General features: G+C 38.0%; 1 protein-coding gene across 1 annotated transcript; it reads left to right on the top strand.

Annotated features, from left to right (window-relative positions):
* Positions 1-332: 332 nt before the first annotated feature.
* On the top strand, positions 333-25,244 carry LOC138329584 (uncharacterized). Its single transcript, XM_069276666.1, has 8 exons — positions 333-464; positions 692-822; positions 8,972-9,049; positions 14,593-14,667; positions 16,719-16,820; positions 19,652-19,857; positions 20,782-21,020; positions 22,323-25,244. The coding sequence occupies exons 1-8, from the start codon at positions 390-392 to the stop codon at positions 22,488-22,490; spliced, it is 1,074 nt and encodes a 357-aa protein (XP_069132767.1). The 5' UTR covers positions 333-389; the 3' UTR covers positions 22,491-25,244.
* The last annotated feature ends 132 nt before the right edge of the window (positions 25,245-25,376 follow it).

Genomic DNA, 25,376 nt, shown 5'->3' with positions numbered 1-25,376 from the left:
GGATGTGAATGGGGTACATTTGCACCCGTAGTCTAAATAGGGAGACAATTGACTTGATTTTAATTAGAACTTTTCTTCTTTTCTTTCAAAAAGCTATGATATTAATTTGAAGTTTTCATTAGTTTGTATATTTTCTTTTCCTAGTAAGTCATTCTGTAGATGATGTCTATGGTAAGGAGACTAGGCAAGGGCTAATCTCAATTTAAGCTTAATCAGATGGAAATAAAGAACTGACAGTAACATTTGAAATTACAGTATTTTGTTAATTATCTATAAATTCATCAAACTGACCATTGTAAATGAAGCTTAAGATTTGACTATGATTTAAACAGAGACTGTTTGAGAGCCACAGTGGGTTCACACCGGTCAAATTACCGGATCTGGTATCAATGACACCAAGAACTCCTCGGTCTACTCCTCAACAGTCTCCTTTCACAATCCTCAGCTCTGACAACAACCAACAGGTAAGTCACACACAAACTCCTCAGTTCTGATGCGGTTTGTCAATGCGATGAGATCTGTATGATCCCTGTATCACCTCTGACCCCTGTATCAGCTATCACCTCTGACCCCTGTACGACCCTGTTGTTTTTATTCCCAGGAGTGCCCAGTACGAGATGAGATCTGTATGACCCCTGTATCACCTATCACCTCTGACCCCTGTATGACCCTGTTGTATTGTTATTCCCAGGAGAGCCCGGTACGAGATGAGATCTGTGCGGCTCCTGACCAGTTGTTTAGCCCTCTAGATACTGCAAGTCTGCTGTGTACCGAGTCCATGGACCTGATGGATCTAGACGATGGACACCAATCCAATGAAAAGTATGTTAAACTTATCCTTTATTACGCAGTACGGTGTTCCTGATCATACAGAAACGTGCATAAATCATGTACAATTTGTGTTATTGTGCGCATAAATTTGACAGCCTGTACGTGCATGCACGCTTAAATATTTTCCATTATTTGGTGATAATTATTTCAATTATCTCTTATTTTGATTGAAGAAATTGTAAGTGTGTCAAAATGTGTTTTGTGATACTGGAAGTATTCCTTTCAGTAAACATTAATTGCAGCGCACCAAGCGGCAGAGAATTACTAAACTGCTTTGTCCTATGATAAAATCCGAGTCCATACCCATGACCATTGGTAATCTACAGTCAAACTCGGTTAATACGAACTCAAAGGGACCACGAAAAAACTTCGAGTTATCCGAGTGTTCGAATTAAGCGAGTTCTCAAGTCAACTGTCAATCTCTTCACTAAGTATACACACATGTACTGGTCTCACGTCGTAAGCAAGGACGGTGTCAAAATCTTATAAGTACAGTGGAAACCGCTTATATTGAAGTCCTTGGGGAATGGGGGAATATTTTCAAAATTATTGAGATTTCAATATGAACCAAAGAAAAAGACGATGGAATATCGTGAATATGGAATAAACAGTATTTCAATATTGAATTCACCGGTAATCGATTTCAATATAAGTGGGTTCCACTGGGTCGCAAAGATATAACTATAAAACAGAAATATATCCAAAATATTTTTTTAATGAAATCACAACAAATTATTCAAACATACAAAAAGAATGTAACAGATCATATAAATAGCAGAAAACTTACGTTTACCGAGACACATGTGTTGACAGGAAGTTACAATGTACAGGAAGTAAATCTACGCATGGCAGCTTAAAATATCAGTGTTTTATCACTATGGTGGATGGTGAACAGCGCAAAGTCTATATTGCTGAGTAACACGTTCAAAGCACTAACATTGATACAATTGTAATCGCACTATTCGGTTTCACAAGAATAAAGTCTATGAATAAAATTTTAAACATCTGTCTCTCGTTCACACACAAAGTCACTGAAATAGTCTGCTATCTTTGTCTGAGTCTTGGCGTTGCACTGTGCGACGAGATCTTCGCGGATGAGTTCATCGGAAATCCGGAGGAGAGTCTCAATCTGTGTCGACTTGTTGGGGCGGGTTTCCAATACACGGATAAGTAGGGCACACGCATCAGTAGCCATGTCGGTAGTTGGTAGTGGTGGTACAGGTACAGTCTCAGAAGTACTGTCAACATCAGTATCTTCGTCCGTGGTGGCGTTTCTGCGTTGAATGATGTCGTCGACAATGTCATCGTCTGTCATGGTAGCACTAGTGGGGAGGTCAGAATCAACGGAGGCGTACGTATCAAAAGGAACGGGGAGGTTGATGAGGTGAGCGAGGGGAATGTCATCGTCGTCTTCGTTGTCGCTGCTGGGGGTAGGACTGCTGTCGGTCTTAAAGCCTGCGTGGTGGAAACAGTTCCTGATTGTTGTCGCTGTCACACATCGCCAGGATACGGCAAGAAGTTTCATCGCATCAAGAACAGTGATCTCTGCTGTCTGCTGTCGGTCGATTGCTTTAATGTGACGTAGTAGTAGACGCTTTCTGTAGTGAACTTTGAGATTTTGAATCACACCTTGGTCCATCGGCTGTGCGTTGCTGGTGGTGTTCGGAGGCAGGAATATTAGTTTGATGGCTCGGAGATCATGGATTTGTGGATGGGCGGGACAATTATCAATCACCATAGCAATGCGGCGTTGCTGGTTGGCGAACTTCCGGTCAGCTTTACGGATCCATTCTCTGAAAATATCACTGGTCATCCACGCCTTCCGGTTTGCTGTGTATTCAGTCGGAAGGGTGTGCACGTTCTTAAAACATCTTGGCTTTGCTGACTTTCCAATGATGGTTGTACTGTGATAGGAGAGTATGGAGGTCGTCGGCCCACTGCACCATTGCGTCACTGGATTTGTCTACGGACTTTGCTTCACCACAGATTTTCTTGAAGCAGATACCATGTCTGTCTTTAAATCGATCAATCCAGCCAGTACTGCAGTCGAAGCTAGGCTCTCCAATTCTTGCGGCAAGTTCGTTCGCTTTTACTTTAAGCATCGGGCTGGAAATAGGGAGATTTTGATCTCTGGCATGGGCGAACCACTTCTGACAGTAGGGCTGCTTCAATGTCTTCAAATTTCGCTGTACGCATCTTCTTTCTTGCTGGGCTCGTTCCGTCACTGCTAAAAGCGGTCTTGATTTTTTCTTTTGACTTCAGCCATGTCGACAGGGTATTTGGTGGTATGCCGAATTCTTTAGCAATTGCCGACTTTGACCTGTCTCCCCTTTCAACAGCTAAGATGGCCTTGTATTTCGTCTCAATTGTCTGGGCCGTCATCTTCCTCTTCACTCCGGTCTTCACCCTATCAACTTATCCAATTATCCCCCCGGTTGTACCGGGTCCTTCGTTGGATTGCTCAGTTGACTTCGACATTTCCGAAACGGGTATGATATTGCTGTGAAACTGCAGTGAATTTATGATACACGTACATGACACCTCCTCAGTTACAGAGCTACTCTTAATGAGTACCTCGGGACTAATTACACCATTGCTTCTTTCATATTTTCCAACTCTGACACGATAATTAACTAACGTATACACCTGTAAAAACAGTAAGCGTGTACCGGCTCCAGGTTGTGATTTTAACACGGTGCCAGGTGGTAGAGCTTAGTTCTGCTTGAGTGATCACACTAGTGACAGGCGGCCGGGACCACATGTTTTGTATCATAACGCTGTACCAGTTGGGATAATGTTTACATAAGTACAGCGTACATGTGCCCCAATTTTAAATTTGATGATCACCGATTATTGTTGATACAAAGAATTAACGATATTGCTAAACATTTAACAGTTATCTCAGTGTTTACGTAGTTGAAAGCGGCTTTTTAATTGTCGTTCTACGCCAGATTTTTTTTAAATTGGCATTTTCGGCAATCTTTTACTCACAAAAAAATCTCACTTCGTATTATACGAACATTTTATGTAGGATTTTTGTCATTCGGACCAAAAATATACTTCGTATTAAGCAAGTTTTTCGAGTTTTCCGAATTCCGAATTTTCCGAGTTTTTTTAACATAGATAAAGAGGGAATTCGGCCGGGACCAGCCAAGTACTTCGTATTAAGCCGGGTTGTCGTATTATCCGAGTTCGTATCAACCAAGTTCGACTGTAATTGGGATTGATCGTTTTATTGCTCAAAGAGCACGTGTGACGTGAACCAATTTACAATGCAAATTTTAATTGTGTGATAACAACTAGAACTGTGTCTACCCAGCACTATCAAAGAGTATGAACTTCAAATCCACAAGGTTCTTGGAGCAAGAAAATTGTTTGTGAATGCCGATCATTACAGAAATTGTCTGTAAATCAGTAAATCAGGGACACATTTTACATGCATTTTAGGATCAGCACATGAACAGATTGGGTGGTTAAAAAGTCTGTAGATCTATACAAAATATTTTGAAAATTGCTTTTCAAAATACATTTGCAAATTGATTGCAATGTAAGATGGGCTTTATGCATATTGAGAACATGATTTTTAAGTGAAGAAATTGATGCAATCCAGCAGACCTGTACAGTACATCTGTATATATTTTAAATCTGATTGAATAACTTGCAGACCTTAGATGAATTTAAGAAGCAGTAATGTACATTGTTAACAAATCAAACGAAGAGACATATATCTAAAACTTCTTTTTTTCCTTTGGCGAAATATATGTTACACATTGTCTTTATTTTCTACCAAAGAATACACCTGGGGAAACTATACAAATATTGTGTACCCCTTGAATTTGGCAGTGTACCCCCATTTCGCAAGGTATAGGGGTGATTTGGGGAAAAATGACCAGGAACACTGCTGTATACTAGAATCACCCTGTCTGTTGATCTGTTAACTCAAAACTTACTTGTCTGGATAACTCATCCTTAACTACAGGATCACTCGTCCTTAACTACAGGATAGCTCGTCCTTAACTACAGGATAGCTCGTCCTTAACTACTGGATCACTCGTCCATAACTACAGGATCACTTGTCCTTAACTACAGGATCACTTGTCCTTAACTACAGGATCACTCGTCCTTAACTACAGGATCACTTGTCCTTAACTACAGGATCACTTGTCCTTAACTACAGGATCACTCGTCCATAACTACAGGATAGCTCGTCCTTAACTACAGGATCCCTCGTCATTAACTACAGGATCACTCGTCCTTAACTACAGGATCACTCGTCCATAACTACAGGATCACTCGTCCTTAACTACTGGATCACTCGTCCTTAACTACTGGATCACTCGTCCTTAACTACAGGATCACTCGTCCTTAACTACTGGATCACTCGTCCTTAACTACTGGATCACTCGTCCTTAACTACAGGATAGCTCGTCCTTAACTACAGGATCCCTCGTCATTAACTACAGGATCACTCGTCCTTAACTACAGGATCACTCGTCCATAACTACAAGATCACTCGTCCTTAACTACTGGATCACTCGTCCTTAACTACAGGATAGCTCGTCCTTAACTACAGGATCCCTCGTCATTAACTACAGGATCACTCGTCCTTAACTACAGGATCACTCGTCCATAACTACAGGATCACTCGTCCTTAACTACAGGATCACTCGTCCATAACTACAGGATCACTCGTCCTTAACTACAGGATCACTCGTCCTTAACTACAGGATCACTCGTCCTTAACTACAGGATAGCTCGTCCTTAACTACAGGATCCCTCGTCATTAACTACAGGATCACTCGTCCTTAACTACAGGATCACTCGTCCATAACTACAGGATCACTCGTCCTTAACTACAGGATCACTCGTCCTTAACTACAGGATCACTCGTCCATAACTACAGGATCACTCGTCCTTAACTACTGGATCACTCGTCCTTAACTACAGGATAGCTCGTCCTTAACTACAGGATCCCTCGTCATTAACTACAGGATCACTCGTCCTTAACTACAGGATCACTCGTCCATAACTACAGGATCACTCGTCCTTAACTACAGGATCACTCGTCCATAACTACAGGATCACTCGTCCATAACTACAGGATCACTCGTCCTTAACTACAGGATCACTCGTCCATAACTACAGGATCACTCGTCCATAACTAAAGGATCACTCGTCCTTAACTACAGGATCACTCGTCCTTAACTACAGGATCACTCGTCCTTAACTACAGGATCACTCGTCCTTAACTACAGGATCACTCGTCCTTAACTACAGGATCACTCGTCCTTAACTACAGGATCACTCGTCCATAACTACTGGATCACTCGTCCTTAACTACAGGATCACTCGTCCTTACCTACAGGATCCCTCGTCATTAACTACAGGATCACTCGTCCTTAACTACAGGATCACTCGTCCATAACTACAGGATCACTCGTCCTTAACTACAGGATCACTCGTCCTTAACTACAGGATCACTCGTCCTTAACTACAGGATCACTCGTCCATAACTACAGGATCACTCGTCCATAACTACAGGATCACTCGTCCTTAACTACAGGATCACTCGTCCATAACTACAGGATCACTCGTCCATAACTACAGGATCACTCGTCCTTAACTACAGGATCACTCGTCCTTAACTACAGGATCACTCGTCCTTAACTACTGGATCACTCGTCCTTAACTACAGGATCACTCGTCCTTAACTACAGGATCACTCGTCCTTAACTACAGGATCACTCGTCCTTAACTACAGGATCACTCGTCCATAACTACAGGATCACTCGTCCTTAACTACAGGATCACTCGTCCTTAACTACAGGATCACTCCTCCTTAACTACAGGATCACTCGTCCATAACTACAGGATCACTCGTCCTTAACTACAGGATCACTCGTCCATAACTACAGGATCACTCGTCCTTAACTACAGGATCACTCGTCCATTAGTACAGGATCACTCGTCCCTAACTACAGAATCACTCGTCCTTAACTACAGGATCATTCGTCCATAACTACTGGATCACTCGTCCTTAACTACAGGATCACTCGTCCTTAACTACAGGATCACTCGTCCTTAACTACAGGATCACTCGTCCTTAACTACAGGATCACTTGTCCTTAACTACAGGATCACTCGTCCTTAACTACAGGATCACTCGTCCTTAACTACAGGATCACTTGTCCTTAACTACAGGATCACTCGTCCTTAACTACAGGATCACTTGTCCTTAACTACAGGATCACTCGTCCTTAACTACAGGATCACTCGTCCTTAACTACAGGATCACTCATCCTTAACTACAGGATCACTCGTCCTTAACTACAGGATATCTCGTCCTTAACTACTGGATCACTCGTCCATAACTACAGGATCACTTGTCCTTAACTACAGGATCACTTGTCCTTAACTACAGGATCACTCGTCCTTAACTACAGGATCACTTGTCCTTAACTACAGGATCACTCGTCCATAACTACAGGATCACTCGTCCTTAACTACAGGATCACTTGTCCTTAACTACAGGATCACTCGTCCTTAACTACAGGATCACTCGTCTTAACTACTGGATCACTCGTTTTTAACTACAGGATCACTCCCCTTAACTACAGGATCACGCTTCCTTAACTACATGATCACTCGTCCTTAACTACAGGATCACTCCTCATTAACTACATGATCACTCGTCCTTAACTACAGGATCACTTGTCCTTAACTACAGGATCACTCGTCCTTAACTACAGGATAACTCATCTTTAACTACTGGATCACACGTCCTTAACTACAGGATCACTTGTCCGTAACTACAGGATCACTCATCCTTAACTGCACGATCACTCGTCCTTAACTACAGGATAACTCGTACTTAACTACAAGATCACTCGTCCTTAACTACAGGATCACTCGTCCTTAACTACAAGATCACTCGTCCTTAACTACAGGATAACTCCTCCTTAACTATAGGATCACTCGTCCTTAACTACTGGATCAATTCCCATGAAACTTTAGACCATGTATAGATGTGTAAGAAATTCAAAGCTTTATTTCCAAAAAAATTTTGATTGCCATGGTAACTAGTTCACTATAGACAGTTTATGTAAAATGGCCAATAACTAGTCTATGGATCAATTTTGTTCAAAATTTAGATAATGCGGATTTAAGTAAAAACTGGCATATGATATATAATATAATGGTTTTGAGCGATGACTAATATAATAGTTATAGTTTTCAAGATTGACAATACATGTAGATGTGATTTGTTTGATTTCTATAGCTGTCGTAATCCGATAACACAGGGATTGTAAAATAGCTAATAAATAGCCTTCGGATCAATTTTGTTCAAACTTAGTCTGTTGATGCAATCTATGGATGTCTGGAATTTTGATCATCCATTGAAACATTATCAGAGGCTTTTGATTTGTCAAATTTATACAAATAAAGCAAATACAGTCAAACCTTCCTATAAATACCAACGAAAGGGTAAAGAAAAATGGTCTTTATAGTTTATACACAGGTCAAATTGTGTTGAAATTGACAATTTGGGACCTAGATAAATTGATCTTATTAAGCAGGCAGTCTTTATACAGAGGTGGTTGCTGGGGCAGGTTTGAGTGTAGCCCAATTTAGAATTCTGGTTTTTTAGGAGTTTTATAAAAGTTAACTAAGACAATCATAAAGTTTTCAAAATGTCCATAGCAATATATGAGCCATAACAACCAAATCATACGTCAAAATGAACAAACAAAAGTTTGGACTATTGATAAATACCATGTTTACTGTCACAGTTACCATGGTCTCAAATGAGTGGTAGTAAACTGGGTATTAGTAAGCCATTAGTTTACATCTATAGTTAAAATTAAGTTTTATGTTTAACTAGGTTCAATTCTTTAAATCAATCTTGTGTTTAATACATTACAGTTACTCTGCTCTGGATTAACTATGTTAGTTTTGTATGATGACATCTACCAAATTATTAATAAACTTCATTTTTTAGGCTTTTCCACAAAGAGTATTTTGTATGGCAAAAGAAAACGTGTCTAAATGACAAATATGTAATGTTCTTTAAAACCAAATGATCTAACAAAATATCCTACTACATTCAAGTTTAATTATAAACTTTTTTTTTCTGTAACAGTACTCCTCATAATGACAAAAGAAAAAAGTCGAAAGAGAATGCAAGGAGCAAAGGAATTAACAAGTCACATGGACACAGGTATGTAAGATTAACAAGTCACATGCACATACACAGGTATGTAGATTAACAAGTCACATGGACACAGGTATGTAAGATTAACAAGTCACATGTTACACAGGTATGTAAGATTAACAAGTCACATGGACACAGGTATTTCAGATAACAAGTCACATGGACACAGGTATGTCAGATTAACAAGTCAAATGGACACAGGTATGTCAGATTAACAAGTCACATGGACACAGGTATGTCAGATTAACAAGTCACATGGACACAGGTATGTCAGATTAACAAGTCACATGGACACAGGTATGTAAGATTAACAAGTCACATGGACACATGTATGTAAGATTAACAAGTCACATGGACACATGTATGTCAGATTAACAAGTCACATGGACACAGGTATGTCAGATTAACAAGTCACATGGACACATGTATGTAAGATTAACAAGTCACATGGACACAGGTATTTCAGATTAACAAGTCACATGGACACAGGTATGTCAGATTAACAAGTCACATGGACACAGGTATGTAAGATTAACAAGTCACATGGACACATGTATGTAAGATTAACAAGTCACATGGACACAGGTATGTCAGATTAACAAGTCACATGGACACAGGTATTTCAGATTAACAAGTCACATGGACACAGGTATGTAAGATTAACAAGTCACATGGACACAGGTATGTAAGATTAACAAGTCACATGGACACAGGTATTTCAGATTAACAAGTCACATGGACACAGGTATGTTAGATTAACAAGTCACATACACAGGTATGCCAGATTAACAAGTCACATGGACACAGGTATTTCAGATTAACAAGTCACATGGACACAGGTATGTCAGATTAACAAGTCACATGGACACAGGTATTTCAGATTAACAAGTCACATGGACACAGGTATGTCAGATTAACAAGTCACATGGACACAGGTATTTCAGATTAACAAGTCACATACACAGGTATGTAAGATTAACAAGTCACATGGACACATGTATTTCAGATTAACAAGTCACATGGACACAGGTATTTCAAATTAACAAGTCACATGAACACAGGTATGTCAGATTAACAAGTCACATGGACACAGGTATTTCAGATTAACAAGTCACATACACAGGTATGTAAGATTAACAAGTCACATGGACACAGGTATTTCAGATTAACAAGTCACATGGACACAGGTATGTCAGATTAACAAGTCAAATGGACACAGGTATGTCAGATTAACAAGTCACATGGACACAGGTATGTCAGATTAACAAGTCACATGGACACAGGTATGTCAGATTAACAAGTCACATGGACACAGGTATGTAAGATTAACAAGTCACATGGACACATGTATGTAAGATTAACAAGTCACATGGACACATGTATGTCAGATTAACAAGTCACATGGACACAGGTATGTCAAGATTAACAAGTCACATGGACACATGTATGTCAGATTAACAAGTCACATGGACACATGTATGTCAGATTAACAAGTCACATGGACACAGGTATGTCAGATTAACAAGTCACATGGACACAGGTATGTCAGATTAACAAGTCACATGGACACATGTATGTAAGATTAACAAGTCACATGGACACAGGTATGTCAGATTAACAAGTCACATGGACTCAGGTATGTCAGATTAACAAGTCACATGGACACAGGTATGTCAGATTAACAAGTCACATGGACACAAGTATGTAAGATTAACAAGTCACATGGACACATATATGTAAGATTAACAAGTCACATGGACACATGTATGTCAGATTAACAAGTCACATGGACACAGGTATGTCAGATTAACAAGTCACATGGACACAGGTATGTAAGATTAACAAGTCACATGGACACATGTATGTAAGATTAACAAGTCACATGGACACAGGTATGTCAGATTAACAAGTCACATGGACACAGGTATGTCAGATTAACAAGTAACATGGACACAGGTATGTCAGATTAACAAGTCACATGGACACATGTATGTCAGATTAACAAGTCACATGGACACATGTATGTCAGATTAACAAGTCACATGGACACAGGTATGTCAGATTAACAAGTCACATGGACACATGTATGTCAGATTAACAAGTCACATGGACACATGTATGTCAGATTAACAAGTCACATGGACACAGGTATGTCAGATTAACAAGTCACATGGACACATGTATGTAAGATTAACAAGTCACATGGACACATGTATGTAAGATTAACAAGTCACATGAACACATGTATGTAAGATTAACAAGTCACATGGACACATGTATGTCAGATTAACAAGTCACATGGACACAGGTATTTCAGATTAACAAGTCACATACACATGTATGTCAGATTAACAAGTCACATGGACACAGGTATGTCAGATTAACAAGTCACATGGACACAGGTATTTCAGATTAACAACTCACATGGACACATGTATTTCAGATTAACAAGTCACATGGACACAGGTATGTCAGATTAACAAGTCACATGGACACAGGTATGTCAGATTAACAAGTCAAATGGACACAGGTAGGTCAGATTAACAAGTCACATGGACATAGGAAGGTCAGATTAACAAGTCACATGAACAAAGGTACGTCAGATTAACAAGTCACATGAACACAGGTATGTCAGATTAACAAGTCACATGAACAAAGGTATGTCAGATAAACAAGTCACATGGACATAGGAAGGTCAGATTAACAAGTCACATGAACAAAGGTACGTCAGATTAACAAGTCACATGGACACAGGTATGTCAGATTAACAAGTCACATGGACACAGGTATTTCAGATTAACAAGTCACATGGATACAGGTATTTCAGATTAACAAGTCACATGGACACAGGTATGTCAGATTAACAAGTCACATGGACACAGGTATTTCAGATTAACAAGTCACATGGACACATGTATGTCAGATTAACAAGTCACATGGACACAGGTAGGTCAGATTAACAAGTCACATAGACACAGGTATGTCAGATTAAACAAGTCACATGGACACAGGTATATCAGATTAACAAGTCTAATGGACACATGTATGTCAGATTAACAAGTCACATGGACACATGTATGTCAGATTAACAAGTCACATGGACACAGGTATGTCAGATTAACAAGTCACATGGACACATGTATGTCAGATTAACAAGTCACATGGACACAGGTATGTCAGATTAACAAGTCACATAGACACATGTATGTCAGATTAACAAGTCACATGGACACAGGAATATCAGATTAACAAGTCACATGGACACATGTATGTCAGATTAACAAGTCACATGGACACAGGTATGTCAGATTAACAAGTCACATGGACACAGGTATGTCAGATTAACAAGTCACATGGACACATGTATGTCAGATTAACAAGTCACATGGACACAGGTATGTCAGATTAACAAGTCACATGGACACAGGTATGTCAGATTAACAAGTCACATGGACACATGTATGTCAGATTAACAAGTCACATGGACACATGTATGTCAGATTAACAAGTCACATGGACACAGGTATTTCAGATTAACAAGTCACATGAACACATGTATGTAAGATTAACAAGTCACATGGACACATGTATGTCAGATTAACAAGTCACATGGACACATGTATTTCAGATTAACAAGTCACATACACAGGTATGTCAGATTAACAAGTCACATGGACACAGGTATGTCAGATTAACAAGTCACATGGACACAGGTATTTCAGATTAACAACTCACATGGACACATGTATTTCAGATTAACAAGTCACATGGACACAGGTATTTCAGATTAACAAGTCACATACACAGGTATGCCAGATTAACAAGTCACATGGACACAGGTATTTCAGATTAACAAGTCACATGGACACAGGTATGTCAGATTAACAAGTCACATACACAGGTATGCCAGATTAACAAGTCACATGGACACAGGTATTTCAGATTAACAAGTCACATGGACACAGGTATGTCAGATTAACAAGTCACATGGACACAGGTATTTCAGATTAACAAGTCACATGGACACATGTATGTCAGATTAACAAGTCACATGGACACATGTATATCAGATTAACAAGTCACATGGACACAGGTATTTCAGATTAACAAGTCACATGGACACAGGTATTTCAGATTAACAAGTCACATGGACACAGGTATGTCAGATTAACAAGTCACATGGACACAGGTATGTCAGATTAACAAGTCACATGGACACAGGTATGTCAGATTAACAAGTCACATGGACACAGGTAGGTCAGATTAACAAGTCACATGGACATAGGAAGGTCAGATTAACAAGTCACATGAACAAAGGTACGTCAGATTAACAAGTCACATGAACACAGGTATGTCAGATTAACAAGTCACATGAACAAAGGTATGTCAGATAAACAAGTCACATGGACATAGGAAGGTCAGATTAACAAGTCACATGAACAAAGGTACGTCAGATTAACAAGTCACATGGACACAGGTATGTCAGATTAACAAGTCACATGGACACAGGTATTTCAGATTAACAAGTCACATGGACACAGGTATTTCAGATTAACAAGTCACATGGACACAGGTATGTCAGATTAACAAGTCACATGGACACAGGTATTTCAGATTAACAAGTCACATGGACACATGTATGTCAGATTAACAAGTCACATGGACACAGGTAGGTCAGATTAACAAGTCACATAGACACAGGTATGTCAGATTAACAAGTCACATGGACACAGGTATATCAGATTAACAAGTCACATGGACACATGTATGTCAGATTAACAAGTCACATGGACACATGTATGTCAGATTAACAAGTCACATGGACACAGGTATGTCAGATTAACAAGTCACATGGACACATGTATGTCAGATTAACAAGTCACATGGACACAGGTATGTCAGATTAACAAGTCACATGGACACATGTATGTCAGATTAACAAGTCACATGGACACAGGTATATCAGATTAACAAGTCACATGGACACATGTATGTCAGATTAACAAGTCACATGGACACAGGTATGTCAGATTAACAAGTCACATGGACACAGGTATGTCAGATTAACAAGTCACATGGACACATGTATGTCAGATTAACAAGTCACATGGACACAGGTATGTCAGATTAACAAGTCACATGGACACAGGTATGTCAGATTAACAAGTCACATGGACACATGTATGTCAGATTAACAAGTCACATGGACACAGGTAGGTCAGACTAACAAGTCACATGGACACATGTATGTCAGATTAACAAGTCACATGGACACAGGTAGGTCAGATTAACAAGTCCAGTTTAGGTTTTTTTTATTCCGCGGGCCTTACGGCCCATAACTAAGCAAAACATGCATATATGGATACAGTATACAGTACATGATATTAAAAAGGAGAGTGATTGTTAAACTCTGCATAATGAAACCATTTCTCTAATTGTAATTTTGACAAAAAGTGTGTATACGTACATGTATAGATAGCAAAAGAGGTAGAAATTTCTTAGACTGAAATGTTTACAATGTATATTCTGTGATTGGTTTTCATATCCAGGTCGTCACAAAAAAAGAATCATCCGAATGAAGAAAAACATCGCCAGGCACGTAGGTGTCGTCGCCAGCTTGAGAAGTAAGTCTAACATTTAGTTATCATAAACTGTGAATGTCATCAGCGTACATACTCAGTCACTTCAAAAGGTGATAAAAAGTTAGCTATAACTCATAAAGTCGAATGATGACATCTGACACCTCTGTAAACCTTAGTGAGTCCCTAGATTAAAGTTCATTGATACTTCAATAATAAAACACTAATAGATTTTATAATCTATATGGGGATATATTTAAATTTTTAAGTTTCTACAAATGTTACTCAACATGAGAACAAGTCTACTTGTCAGGTAAAAAGTTCAATTGCATTAATTTACCTGGAAATATTTACACTTTAATTATCAACTCTTACATGGACTTTACTGCTGGTTTTTTTTACATGTCTGGAAACCAAAGACAATGTCCTGATAGATTTTTTCCTGTCGTTATATTTTGTACCTGCATTATTGGCAGGTAAAATCTTTCATTATTAACTTATGTTACAGATTTATAATAATAGTATTTAGAGAGAAAAAACAACATAATATGCTAGATATGACCTGCTTACCCTGTGTTGGTTAATGTATGGCACCCAAAAATACAAAAGGAATGATTGAATAGGGATTTGCTTGTCAGAAAAGGTGTCCTCTGTCGTCATGAGGGAAATAGAGGGGGCGTCATATATCGCCATAAGGGAAATAGAGGGGGCGTCATATATCGCCATAAGGGAAATAGAGGGGGCGTCATATATCGCCATAAGGGAAATAGAGGGGGCGTCATATATCGCCATAAGGGAAATAGAGGGGGCGTCATATATCGCCATAAGGGAAATAGAGGGGCGTCATATATCGCCATAAGGGAAATAGAGGGGGCGTCATATATCGCCTTAAGGGAAATAGAGGGGGCGTCATATATCGCCATAAGGGAAATAGAGGGGGCGTCATATATCGCCATAAGGGAAATAGAGGGGGGCATCATATATCGCCATAAGGGAAATAGAGGGGGCGTCATTAAGCATAAGGGAATAGAGGGGGCATCATATATCTAAGGGAAATCATATAGCTGGAAATAGAGGGGGGCGTCAATATATCGCCATAAGGGAAATAGAGGGGGCGTCATATATCGCCTTAAGGGAAATAGAGGGGGCGTCATATATCGCCATAAGGGAAATAGAGGGGGCGTCATATATCGCCATAAGGGAAATAGAGGGGGCGTCATATATCGTCATTTGGGAAATAGAGGGGGCGTCATATATCGTCATTAGGGAAATAGAGGGGGCGTCATATGTCGTCATTGCATGATGCTATAAAGAAGTACACCTGTAATAAGCCAAGAATTGTGTTCTTATTACCATGAAGGCATTATATAATTACAGCTGTTAAGTTTACAGTTTTAGTTCATGTGTGAATGTTTCTGCAGATTTGTTTTCTAAACACACTAACTACATGTGTACATGGCATGTCGTGTTGCTGATGTGTTAAAAACGATTTTGTGGTGAGAAGAAGTTAAATGGTAACCAGCCACTTTGTTGGTGTTAAAATGTTCTCTTTTGTCTGCAGACTTTTCAGTGTTAATTCGTTTAGATGTAAGGGGGTTATAAGGGATGCTGAAATTAGCTTGCAAGTGTTTTACAAAAACTTGGTTGTCATGGTAACAAAGCCTTGAATTGTAAGATTTGAATTTACAATATCAAGATCAGTACTTGTTATGATTTAAACGTGAATTGCTGCACGAAACCGAGATGCATCATTTATCTATACCTGTTTGTGTTCATTGACTCTCATGAAAAGGTTTAATTAAGATAGATCAATAAATGATAAAGTAAGATAAGGACTGGTGTACGTATTGGCATTGTGGAACCTTCTTATATAAAATATAAATTGTCATAGTTTTGAGGCTGAAATAGAAATGATGGAAGTGTGATATATACAGATACATCATTAATGAATCAGTGTTTTCTCCTACCAACGTCAAAATAGGCTTGTAGAGCTGATAATTACAAAGTGTCATAATGAGTAGGTTTTCTCAGTTATCTTCAGCTGTTAGTACAAATATATCAGATCTGTTGTGATAATTTTATTTTTGACTGTACAGGAGCTTCCCTACACCAGAAAAGCACACCTTGAATACGGAGACCCCCCTAATCACAGGAGTATTCGAGAATACGGATATCAACGGCTGTCAGGATTTTGATGGGTGAGTTAAAGCTTCATACCATAAATAGCTGCACAAATAAATGAGGGTTTGGGTTTTAATTAGTTTAACATCATATTAACAGCCAAGGTCATATAAGGATATGCCAGGTTTGTTGGTGGAGGAAAGCTGGGATACCTGGAGAAAAACCACTGACCAACGGTCAGTCCCTTTCAAATGCCCCACATTGGATTCAATTTCACATCCAGAGATGAAGGGCTTGTGCTAATATGTCATGACATCTTAACCACTCGACCACCGCAGCGGAGCCCGTCACACAAATGAATGAAATAATTTTATATACATGTATAGGATCTTAAGCGTCAAATTTTTGCTTCAAATGTGTTTTATGAAATGCGTCTTTGAAGTTAGAAATTGGATTTGTATTTTGCTTAAAGGGTCAACAGTCCCAGCCAGTTGCATTATGAATGTAGTGGGATTGGACTGGGTCGATCATCAGTGACCAGGTAGCTCAGTCAGTAGAGCACTTGGCTAGTGTTTGGAGGGTCCCGGGTTCAAATCCCAGTCTGGCCACTACATTTCTCCTCTCCTGTTACAAAATTGGCGTCCAACTAAATAACCTACGGTGGTGATGTTTGGAAGGGTCTCTAGGGGCGAAGACTTCGAGCAAGGAGGGAGGAGTGTAGCGGGATTGCACTGGGTCGATCATCTGTGACCAGGTAGCTCAGTCAGTAGAGCATTCGGCTAGTGTTCGGAGTGTCCTGGGTTCGAATCCCGGTCTTGCCACTACATTTCTCCTCTCCTGTTACATGAATTAATTATGAATTAGAACTGTCTTCCACTTTGACATGGGTATAGTGATCTGGTGAATGGAAAAGGGTTTTTTTGAAAGATACATGCAGATTATCAAAAAGCAGGGAAATATTTGTATATTCTACTAATTCTTCTTTAAACTAAAGTTTTGTCTTTTTTTAGGTCATCTGACCCACAGGGTCAGGATGACCTATAGCCATCATGCTTCGTCCGTCGTCGCGCGAAGTCCGCCGTCCGTAAACTTTTCACATTTCAATCTTCTTCTCAAGTTTGACCAGTGCAATTTGGCTGAAACTTGCATGAAATGATCCTGACATGGTCCCGACAAAATGTTGTTGTTTTTAGGGTCGATCCGTAATCCAAGATGGCCGCCACAGCCGCCATCTTCAAAACACATTTTGAACTTCTTCTCAAGTTCTACCGGTGCGATTTGGCTGAAACTTGCATGATATGATCCTGACATGGTCTGACAAAGTGTTGTTATTTTTCAGGTTGATCCGAAATCCAAGATGGCCGCCACAGCCGCCATCTTGAAAACACATTTTGAACTTCTTCTCAAGTTCTACCGATGCAATTTGGCTGAAACTTGCATGAAATGATCCTGACATGATCCTGACAAAGTGTTTGTTATTTTTCGGTTAGATCCGAAATCCAAGATGGCCGCCACAGCCGCCATCTTGAAACCACATTTTGAACTTCTTCTCAAGTTCTATCAGTGCAGTTTGGCTGAAACTTGCATGAAATGATCCTGACATGGTCTTGAAAAAGTGTTGTTATTTTTCGGTTAGATCCGAAATCCAAGATGGCCGCCACAGCCGCCATCTTGAAAACACAATCTGATCTTCTTCTCAAGTTCTAATGGTGCGATTTGGCTGAAACTTGCTTGACATGATCCTGACATGGTTTTGATAAAGTGTTGTTATTTTTCGGGTCGATCCGAAATCTAAGATGGCTGCCACAGCCACCATCTTGAAAACACATTTTGAACTTCTCAAGTTCTAATTGTGCGATTTGGCTGAAACTTGCATGAAATGATCCTGACACGGTCTTGACAAAGTGTTGTTATTTTTCGGTTAGATCTGAAATCCAAGATGGCCGCCACAGCCGCCATCTTGAAAACACACATTTTGAACTTCTTCTCAAGTTCTACCAGTGCGGTTTGGCTGAAACTTGCATGAAATGATCCTGACATGGTCTCGACAAAGTGTTGTTATTTTTCGGTTAGATCCGAAATCCAAGATGGCCGCTACAGCCGCCATCTTGAAAACACATTTTGAGGGACTTCTTCTCAAGATCTACTAGTGTGATTTGGCTGAAACTTGCATGAAATGATTCTGACATGGTCCTGTCAAAGTGTTGTTACATCTCTGGTTGATCCCAAATCGAAGATGGCTACCATGACATGATATCTAATTAATTTCCTATATGATTATTGCCAAGGTATTCAGATGACTGTTAAGGCTCTTGGGCCTCTTGTTAACCTTCAAATTTGAATGATAAGCTAGGATTGTGGATACTGTATTATGTATCAATTGCCAAATCTAATTCAGTAAGAAAGCTTTATATAGACACGAGGCTGCATCCCTCCCACTGTGTTTATGTCATGTCATTTTATTTCCTTGCATTATGACACCATCAAACCAATTTTCTTTGCCCTTTGAGATAAGATTGTAGATGAGCACACTTCAAAGACTTATTTTAAACCTCAGTTTGTATGCTATGGTTATTTCCATGTGTATTAACTACAATAGACATTTTTTTCCTTACCTTAATACTTTATTAAAATTCCTTAAATGTTTGTGCTGGTTTCAGTGGTTTGATCCCTAGTTTGACTGGACAAGTAACTTATCTGCCTTTAGTGTCCAAGATTGTAAGCAATACATTATGTCTTAGCAGCATAATATTGACATTAGACCGATAGTCTTTACCATGTTGAGCTATTTGAGGGTTTACTGTATTGATAAGTTTAACAGTGCGCCTGTAGGTATCAATCATTTACTGTATTGATAAGTTCAACAATGAATCTGTAGGTATCAATCATGAACATGTTGTTTTTACAGTTATTTCCAGTTTTACCAACAAATGGCTGCTGAATACCCAGAGACTCCGGAGACAGCAAGTCGTGTTGCTCAGATGTGGAGAAACATGTCCCCAGACTCCAGGGATACATTCGTAGCCATGGCTGCCCTCGACTCACAGTCTGTTACCTCCATTCTCAGTGACTTCTCTGATGATCTGAGAGACTTGGAACTTGACCCAATTATTGGTAAGTGTGGAGACCTTGAACTTGATCCAATTATTTGTAACTCTAAAAACCTTGAACTTGATCCAATTATTGGTAAGTGTGGAGACCTTGAACTTGATCCCAATTATTTGTAACTCTGAAAACCTTGAACTTGATCCAATTATTGGTAAGTGTGGAGACCTTGAACTTGATCCAATTACTTCTAACTCTGAAAACCTTGAACTTGACTCAATTATTGGTAAGTCTGAAGACCTTGAACTTGATGATGTAATTGGTAAATCTTCAAGTCTTGGTGTAAAATTGGTGGCCATTCAATAAGTACACAAAACATGAAATTTGACATTATGATTGTGTTTACATACTCAATCTTTAAGGCTTAGAGAAAGGAGGGAGAAATGTAATGGAGAACTGGACTTGGTCAATCAATGGTGAAAATGTAGCTCAGTCAGTACAGGAGACGAGAAAATGTAGCGTCCAGACTGAAGTTTAAAACCTTTTCTTGGAACACTATCGGGACCCAGGATCATGAAACAATAATATACTTCAGTTTTGGCTTAGCCAATCACATAACATAATGACATAACTAATCGTAACATCATCTGTGATAGGCAAAGTCTAAAAAAAACGGTTTTAGACTTAAGACTGATTCATGATCTTTAGGCCTGGTCACTAATGATCAACTCTGTCACATTGAGCTCTGTCAGCTGAGATGTACAAACAACAATTACTTGATCCTTTTATACAATTCACAAGACATGCTGTATATTGACAAAAAATAAAAAATGAATGTTTTAGAATCATTATGTGAAGGTCAAGGCTTCCAGACCTCCTGTTAAACTTATGAAATCTGATTTAGTTTTACTTTTTATGAAAATGACAAAAAGCAGATTCCTGAAGTTGTCTTACAGACACATTGCTTGTTACATAATCCTTGTTTTTTCCCAGATTGTTTCCAGCCATCCGACCAGGAGGAGAGCACTCCACAGTGTGTACCTGAATACAGCGGCGAGTCACCTCACCAACCTGGCGTCGATTCTCGCACCTTCCAAACAGTCCCTGAATCGCCCAGCGATCTCTCTACCTATCTGAAAATGGGTCCAGGTGATCCTGTAGCCAGAGATCACCAGCACACCTACCAGGATATGTTTGATTCTGCTGCCTTTAATGCTGGCTCTATCTACCAGGTATAGAGGAAGCGTTTATACTCGATATTCAAACATTTATCAAATACTTTATTTATATCTATTTGTACTGCTTTAATGAAACTTTATAGCCTTGAATCCACATCCATTTATATCCCCATGTGGTAGGTAGTATGTGGCATATAAAACATACTCAGATCAAGGATAATCACCAACAGACAGCGTGTCTAAACTACATGTCACTGGGACAAGCATATTTGGCCAATAAAGACAGGTCCTGAATTACGCAGATTTAAATTACTATAGAAGAAGCCATACAACTATTGTAAACATGGAAATTTTCATCGGTGGTTAATTTTAAGATTTCCTTCGGTATACTATACACATGTGGGTTATTTTTGTGATCTAATAACATCTGCATAACCCGATAAATTATATTTTTTTTTAAAAGCGTTACTTTCCTTGCCTCACTTGAATCCTGTTTGACCTAGATTCTTATGTTAACGTCTAATTTCATAGGAAATGAGTCAAACTTGGTTAGAATTATTAGCCTGAGATAGCATTTTAATATCATATCCATATTTGTCCTCACTGACCTCTAGGGGCAAAATAGCTAAAATTTCAAAAATCTTCTTTTGAATTAACAGCATGATTTGATAGAACTATGTACTCTTCATAGATGAACGGTCTGAAGGCCCTTTACAAAAAAGTGAATTCATGGCCATGGTATCTCAGATTTTCCCATGGGAAGGGGTTCGAATGTACTATAGTTTATAAAGGAAAAACACATTTGTTCAGTTTAAATAGAAAAATGAGTTAAACTTGGTTAGTATTATTAGCTTAGGATATAGCATTTTAATACATTTATATCCATATTGGTCCTCACTGACCCTCAGAGATCAGAGGGATGGGGCCAAACAGGATAAAAAAATCTTCTGAATTCACATATTTGATGGAACCAAACACTTTACATACCGGGTAGATTAAAGAGTCAAATCAATAAAATCACTGACTGACTTCAAGGGGCTGATGGGCCTGTTTCATTCTGCATCGAAACTCAGATGATCATTAAGGCCCATGGGCCTGTTGTTTACCTCAGCTAGTTATAAGATTTAAATTTGATGTTATTATAAGTTGTTTATATCAGTTATTTGTTTGTCAATGCAAAGTGTTTTCCTACAATCTGTTAAATCTTGTTTGTTTGTCAACATAAAATTATTGTAAATCGGCTGAGATAAAGTCTAGATTACAAGACTCATTACAAGACACGTTTACATGAAATAGACAGGGATCCATGTCTAGTTTTAACAGGTAATAACTATCAAAATCAATTTTGAAATTCAGGCGGCCTACATGATTTCTGCAAACCAGTTCCTGGACCAGAGTAGCGGCGTCCAGACCCTAGGGAACCAATCCTCCACAATGTCGGAGTCTAGTCAGGCTGTCCCAGATATTGACCTCGTCCTAGATCATCTCATCCAGGTCGAAGATTTCAGGATTCCAACCTCATAGAAATTATGAATTGCTCATTTTCTCAAAGAGCAAGAGCAATTAGGAACTATAGACTCATTTTCATGTAAATACATGTAGATTTAAGCAACAAAATTTGGTTGCAAAGCACCATATTGATGTGCAAGTCAAATAGTGAATGATACAATTTCTGATCATTGCTTTTATTTTAACTAATTAGCTTCTTTTCAAACATAATAATTTTAAGTCCCCATACTTAGTTTTAACATATAATCTAATCTGTCAAGGAATTCAGAAGATTTCAATCTAAAGCTTATATAAACACTCCAGCAATTTACTTAATATCAATGCATAGTTAAGTGATTTATTTATCATCTTGTTTTTATCTCTCTCTCTCTCTTGTTATTTGTTTTCGTCTATGATAATGTTGATTTAATTATTTACCTCTGTTACTGTTACTTACAGGTAGTAAATATGTTTCTTTGTTGTGTGATCATTATCAACTTTCTCTATCATATGTTATATAGTGATCTACAGGTATCACAAGTGTTTTAGATGTTCGCACACCATTAATCAGGTGTAGTTTATCCTCTGATTTATTCTACAACATCAGGTTATATTACCTTGGTCCAGTAGTGTAATATAACAATGTTTATTTCTGTACCAGCTGGTCTGTAATTATTGTGTTTTCATTTACAGACGTTATCCTTTAGTCACTCAAAAAGTTCACCTATATTTCCCTATAAATTTAAAGGCAAAAGTTCATGTAGGTAAATTTCCCTATAAATTACATTGTAAAAGGCACAAGTTCATGTAGGTAAGTTCCCCTCTGAGTCAAATTCTCCTCTTTATCATAAAACGCAAATAAAGAAAAAAAAACATTCTTGAAATAGGTTTGAGTTTTTAAGGTACATTACCTTTCATATTTAATGTAAAAAAAATAAAAAATAAATAAATAGATAAATGGATATAGAGCAAAAGTCCACTATGGGCAGTTAAGAAACTGATTATGTTTGAATATTTATGATGATGTTTTAGTTTTACCAAGCCACCAGGAAGTGTGGAGCACTTGTTTTTTGTGTGGATATTTCTGTTATTGTTGTTTTACTTCCTCCTTCTCTCTCTATTGTGTTTGTCTCAACTAGTAGAAGATACATGTGAACTCTATGTTAAGTTTTGTTAATTGGAGAGAAAAAAAATTACAAAAAAAAAATTAGAAAAAAAAAATAGAAAAAAAAAAAGATAAAAAGCATATGAAAAGCAAAAGAAAAATTGTTTTTGTTTTGAAAGATGAAAAAAGGAGAAAATAAAGTTAAATATTGTATATAAAAATGTTACATATATTATCTATATTGTGTGTTTTTCACATTTGTTGTGAGAGAATATGTAAACTATTTTGTTATTATTCATCTCAGCCTTTAATTAATGCCTGTTATGATGTAGTTAGTTAGTATCCTATATCTGATGTGGCTTGGTAGATTATGTAAAAACTACACATTTCTTGTCAATAACAAAGTTTTCTTGAGTGGTTTTAATATTCAAGCACCTTGCTTTCATTTAATTGCACTAAAATTATATGTAGTTAGAATTCTGTATTGCGAGACGGATTACCAGGTATACTTTGTCACCATTGTGATTTTGGGTTAGATGTAGATTTCAATTATTGGGCCTAGCACGGTATTAATGAAATTGATGTAAAAAGTTTTTACTTCAATAGCGCACATGTTTAGCCATTACATTGTAATTTATTTGAGTTCTTTGAGGATTAATGATGTACTGATTCAGTTCTATGAAAGTCCTTACTTAATTTGTAAAAACTTAAAAGGAAGTTGAAGATGTCCTAATTTTGTATGTGACTTATTACATCAACTTTAGAATGTTTTAATTCTACCATACTTTGTTAAAAACTATATCTTCGAAGGGGGAAAATCACAAAGTTTCATATGGAATGGTCGCAAACACCAGAATCATTTTATCAAAAAATTCCAAACTTAAAAGTTTGACAGATGATAAATTTAAAATGTATTGGAACATATCACATTGGGTGGAGAAGTAATTTTGTTACGTCAACACAACAATGGACATTGAGTCATTAGATGGGGCATTACAATAAATTTCTGTCCTTCACACCTAATGGTAGAAGATCCATGGTATACTTCAATGTGTATACCCAGGAGAACTGCTAGTTTATAGGCCTATTTCATTGTCCACGGTTTCATTTTGTGTTATGTTCAAGTGGAATCGTCATCATGTTCTATTCATATGTTTGAGTGGAATCGTCTTCATGTTTTAAATATATTCATATGTTTGAGTGGAGTCGTCATCATGTTTTAAATATATTCATATGTTTGAGTGGAGTCGTCATCATGTTTTAAATATATTCATATGTTTGAGTGGAGTCGTCATCATGTTATAAATATATTCATATGTTTAAGTGGAATCATCATCATGTTTTAAATATATTCATATGTTTGAGTGGAGTCGTCATCATGTTTTAAATATATTCATATGTTTGAGTTTTACATAATCATCACAGTATGATAAGGATTTTATTTTATTATTGTTAAAGTCAATTATCACAAGTTGTTTTTGTTATTATGATATAACTAAGTCATCACAGCAGTTTTAGTTGAAATTGTTTTAATTTTGCATCATGTTACAATAATCTTACATTCCATATTTGGTTGTACAATTAAATAGATGATATTATAATTTGTCACATATAAGCAATAAAACTGAGTTAACCAGCTGCTATGTTTCACATGGAGCAGAATTTAAAAAAAAAAAAAACGGTAAACAGTACAATGCTATTTCCTAACTAAACAGGTATTTTATTTCGTAAGTATGATCAAATTCATCCAATGTACAAGTAGCTACAAAGACTCCAAATAAAATGTTCCTGTCAAGAACATGACAATTTGTGACGCA

The sequence above is a fragment of the Argopecten irradians genome, chromosome 8 (genome assembly GCF_041381155.1).
Source record: "Argopecten irradians isolate NY chromosome 8, Ai_NY, whole genome shotgun sequence".
NCBI lineage: Eukaryota > Metazoa > Mollusca > Bivalvia > Pectinida > Pectinidae > Argopecten > Argopecten irradians.
The sequence above is the reverse complement of the archived record's forward strand: the minus strand, read 5'-3'. Positions and strand labels throughout refer to the sequence as shown.

What these genes read in the sequence shown, in the direction of transcription:
- LOC138329584 (XM_069276666.1), top strand. Translation starts at nt 390, where the DNA reads ATGACACCAAGAACTCCTCGGTCTACTCCTCAACAGTCTCCTTTCACA. An exon ending in AACAAGTCACATGGACACAG is followed by an intron (nt 9,050 to 14,592) that starts GTATGTAAGATT and finishes TTTCATATCCAG; the next exon opens with GTCGTCACAAAAAAAGAATC. An exon ending in ATGCTGGCTCTATCTACCAG is followed by an intron (nt 21,021 to 22,322) that starts GTATAGAGGAAG and finishes TTTGAAATTCAG; the next exon opens with GCGGCCTACATGATTTCTGC.